The 4,047-nt window shown below is 46.8% G+C and overlaps 1 protein-coding gene across 1 annotated transcript in view; it reads right to left on the bottom strand.

Annotated features, from left to right (window-relative positions):
- The window catches only part of LOC119421971 (serine/threonine-protein kinase BRSK1), a 48,886-nt gene extending 48,395 nt beyond the window's left edge, over positions 1-491 (bottom strand). The window contains exons 1-2 of the mRNA XM_037689327.1: positions 333-491; positions 251-255 (exon numbers count right to left, since the gene is read on the bottom strand). Of these exons, the coding sequence (XP_037545255.1) occupies positions 251-255; positions 333-420 (93 nt within the window). The 5' untranslated portion in view covers positions 421-491. The remainder of the gene's footprint in view (positions 1-250; positions 256-332) is intronic.
- Between the last annotated feature and the right edge of the window lie 3,556 nt (positions 492-4,047).

Genomic DNA, 4,047 nt, shown 5'->3' with positions numbered 1-4,047 from the left:
TGTGATGGACTGGAGACCTGTCCAGGGTGTCCCCCGCCTCTCACACATTGACTGCTGGACATGGACACCAGTGACCCCCATGACCCAAAAAGGAAGAAGCGGGTAAAGTGATGGATGGATGGATGGATGGATGGATGGATGGATGGATGGATGGATGGATGGATGGATGGATGGATGATTTTCTTTTGTCTTCATGACTTTGCAGTGAGCCCTTTAAACCCTTCAGGACTTGGAACAAGAAAAAACCTACAATGCCTGCAAAGTGATTTTCATGTTTAACAGCGTGAAATGTATTTAAGTGTTAACGTTAAATGTGGAGGAGGAGCCCCTACCTGTCTGTCCCTTCCCGAGGGTCTTCTCCAGCCGGTAGGGCCCCACAAGCTGGCTGGACTGGCCCACAGTGAGCTCCTTGCTGCTCATCCTTCCAGAGATGAGTTCTTTTTTATTCCTGAAATGAGGCGAACTAGGTCTGAAACGCTGTAAGGAGCATCACAGGCTGGAGAGGAGGAGGGGAGAGGAGGAGGGGGAGGAGGAGGGGGAGGACTGGTCGTGATCCAGCTCTTGTACTTGTCTGAGTTGAGAAAGAGGACCAGATCCCTCTATCCCTGCCAAATGGGAGGGAGGAGGGAGGGAAGAACTAAGGTTGGGAGCTCACCTGAGGCCCACCACTCTGCTGGGCTTTCAGAGGAAGAGCTCCTTCAGAGGAAGACCTCCTTCAGAGGAAGACCTCCTTCAGAGGAGCAGGACGGATGATTTCTCCTCAGAGCAGAGTCTCAAACAATCCAAGTCAGAGAGGGGTCTGACTGAGTCCATCCCCCGGATCCATACCAGGGACCCCCGTCCTCAAAAAGCCTCTCGTTGTCATCATCATCATCATCATCCCCTCAGCTCCAGCATGGTTCCTGCACCGGACTGGGCCGGGCCTCCCAGTCTAATCTGCAGCTATCCCAGCAGCAGCAGCGAGGAGAAGAATGGCTTTTCCAATATCCGGTGCACACTTTGGCTCGCCCCCTCCTCCTCCTCCTCCTCCTCCTCCTCCTCTCCGGCCCTGCATCGGGAAACAAGAGGAAGAGGTGCGTTAGAACAGGAGGAGAAGGCCAGTGCACCTCCTCCTCGGTCGGGACAGCTGCAGCGGGGGTGGGGGTGCACCAGAATCAGCTGGTTCAGGTTCTACAAACAACAAGCATCCTCCGCTGGCGACTCCCCGTCCTCCCTCTTCCTCCCTCCCTCCCTCAGCCCCGGCCGGCTCGTATCTCAGCCTCACCCCCTCCCTCAGCCGGCGCCCAAGCTCACATAAAACAAACGCACCTGTTTCCTTCCTGCGGACAGAGAGGCTGCTTCAGGTCGAGAGGAGTCCGCAGGAGCTGCTCCTCATGATGCTCCGCTGAAGCCGTGCTCTCCTCTCACACTCCTCCTCCTCCTCTGCATCCTCCCAGCTTCCTGCTCCTCATCCGGCAGCATCAGCATCCGGGTCCTTCCGCTCCGGCCCCACCCTTCTGCCGGGAGCCTTATATGTCTTTAAATATATATTTACAAGTTCATCTAAACACTGAAGGATCAAAACTGTCCTCGCTGCTTACATTAAATAAATATTATACAGTTAATAAAAAAAATCTAGTAAGCTTTAGTGTAAAACAAGAGCACCGGTGTGCACGTACGGTGCACGTGTCTCCATCTTCCTCAGGGTGAATCAGCCAAATAATTCAGTTTCATTCAGTTTGTTTTTGCATCATTTCAATAAAAAAAAGTCATATTATGGCACCTAAATAAATCAATTAATCAATTAATTAATAAAAACAGGTTCAAATAGTTCAGTTTAAATAATAAATTTGTGCGTTTGTTTATTTTCACTGAATTTGCACCTTTGCACAACAAAACTCATAACTGGGCAGCTCCAGTTCAAACACTGTCCAGTTTAATTCTGTGACTGAATAAAACAACTCTTTGAGTTGTTTTGTTTAAAAATAAATCATATTTAAGTAAAAAAAAAAACAACACCACAAATATCTATTTTACGACTATTTTTGAAAAAAGTTTTTTTTTTTTTCTCCCATGATCACGACAAAAAGTATTACAACTTTTAGAAAGTTCCAGTCTGGACTTTTGTGAAAACCCTCAAGACCACTGGACCCTTCAGAGTCTGTAGCTGAAAATGACGCCTTGTTTTTGGATTAACGTGCACGTGTCTTTGAACATGGATGTGTCTTTGAACATGGACGTGTCTTTGAACATGGACGTGTCTTTGAACATGGACGTGTCTTTTCTTTTTGCTTGAACTTTTTTATGATTATTTTCCAGTCTGCCCATGATCATTCAGTTCAGTTCAGTTTATTTATGTAGCACACACCGAGTTACAACAGAAATCTGCTCCGGCCACTGAACAGAAACATTCATACAGGCATTAAAAAACCCAGTTAATTAAAGGGACCCAGGACCGGAGGCTCAAGAACCAGGTTCTATAAGAACACGAGGAAACAGAATCACTTAAATCTGAAACTTTAAAGAGGCTGATAGAACAAATACCAGTAGGTAATGCTCCAGCGGGGAAGGGAGCTCTTCTGCAGACTTGTAGTCCTGGAGTGATCCCAGCTGCTGCTTGTTGGCGCCGCCCTGGACTCAGCCTGCAGGAAGAGCTTGAATCCCACAGTTACACCCTTAAGGCCCCCACATACTCGAGCGTACTTCACTCCTCGGAGGTCCATGCGTACTCGAGGTGGAGCCAACGCGGACTTGAAGCAGAAAGCCATGTCTGTGCAAAGATCAATGTTTACAACCGTGTATGCGTACTCGGTGTCGCACAATGAACTGTCCGGTGATGGACTGTTGTGTATGCGACACCAACCGCTCTCTGTGCAGTCGCAGCGCAAGGATACGATGTCTTCCTCCTCATCCGTGTACGCCATGACTGACATTGTGAGAAATGAAGGAATTTGGCACGAGAGAATTAAAATCTGTACGCTCAGGCCCGGTGTAGCTAATTGGGAGTCTGGAGTTGGGCCGGTCTGATGTGTGAGCTGCAGGGCCAGCGCTCCCTGTTGTTTTTATTTTTTATAACTTTTTATTAACAACATATAAACACAGAACACCGCTGCCTCTACCCAGGACCACCAGCAGCTCTCGTTTTCTTTTTTTTTTTCACGAATTGGATCAGCAACACGACCTGTCAATCAATCCAGGAGGCGTGTCAACAAATGACCAATCAGCGACCTCAATGTGTCCCGAAGGTAAACGCCCTTTACCTGCAGAGCTGCGCTGCAGCCCATCAGGGTGTGCACTCGAATATGACGTCTCCACCGTCTGCGGACAGCGCACACGGCTCCCAGAGTACACACAGTACGCCCCAGTATGCGGGGGCCCTTACACACCTACACAGTGCCTGAGATCTGCTGAGCAGCTGCCACTGAGCGTACCCAGAACCAGATCTCAGCTTAGAACGGATCGAACTTTAGCAAGGACCCAACGTATGGAACAACCTTTGCACATGACTCCACATGAGCTGCTACTAAACCTTCACTTCCCTTTGGCTTCTGCTGCTGTTTCATATGTTGATTTTTATCTTTTTAAATCAGTTTATATTCTTGTTTTTATGTTTCAATCTTTGTACGAGTGTTTGCTTGTTTAATGTGTTTCACTGCACTTTGCTCCCTTTGAGCAGTTTTAAATTGCTCTATAAATAAAACTGGATGGAATGTGTGTCTTTATTTAAGATGATTTCTTTCGAAGCCGCAGCTGCGATGCAACATTTTACATTGTGAAAATAAAACTGATTTTATATGACGTGGTAACAAGAGCTGATGACCAAACAAAACACATCTGATTTGATCTTGGCAGAATCCGTCATCTTTATTAACAAACTCACAAAGCTGGCTTATAAACGGTTATATAAAATCTTAACATTTCCTTTATCTGTGGATTTTGAAGGTTCTTATATTACATAATGAATTATTCTGGAAATCTCAAGTTATCCTGATGAAAAGCAGGCGTGCACCACTGACAGCTGAGAAAGAATAATAAGAATCCTCCCTCAGAACCTTCACATAATCAAGG

This window comes from Nematolebias whitei, chromosome 15 (assembly GCF_014905685.2).
Source record: "Nematolebias whitei isolate Nwh7 chromosome 15, NemWhi1, whole genome shotgun sequence".
Lineage (NCBI taxonomy): Eukaryota > Metazoa > Chordata > Actinopteri > Cyprinodontiformes > Rivulidae > Nematolebias > Nematolebias whitei.
Note: the sequence above shows the minus strand (reverse complement) of the source record. Positions and strands in the feature narration are given on the sequence as shown.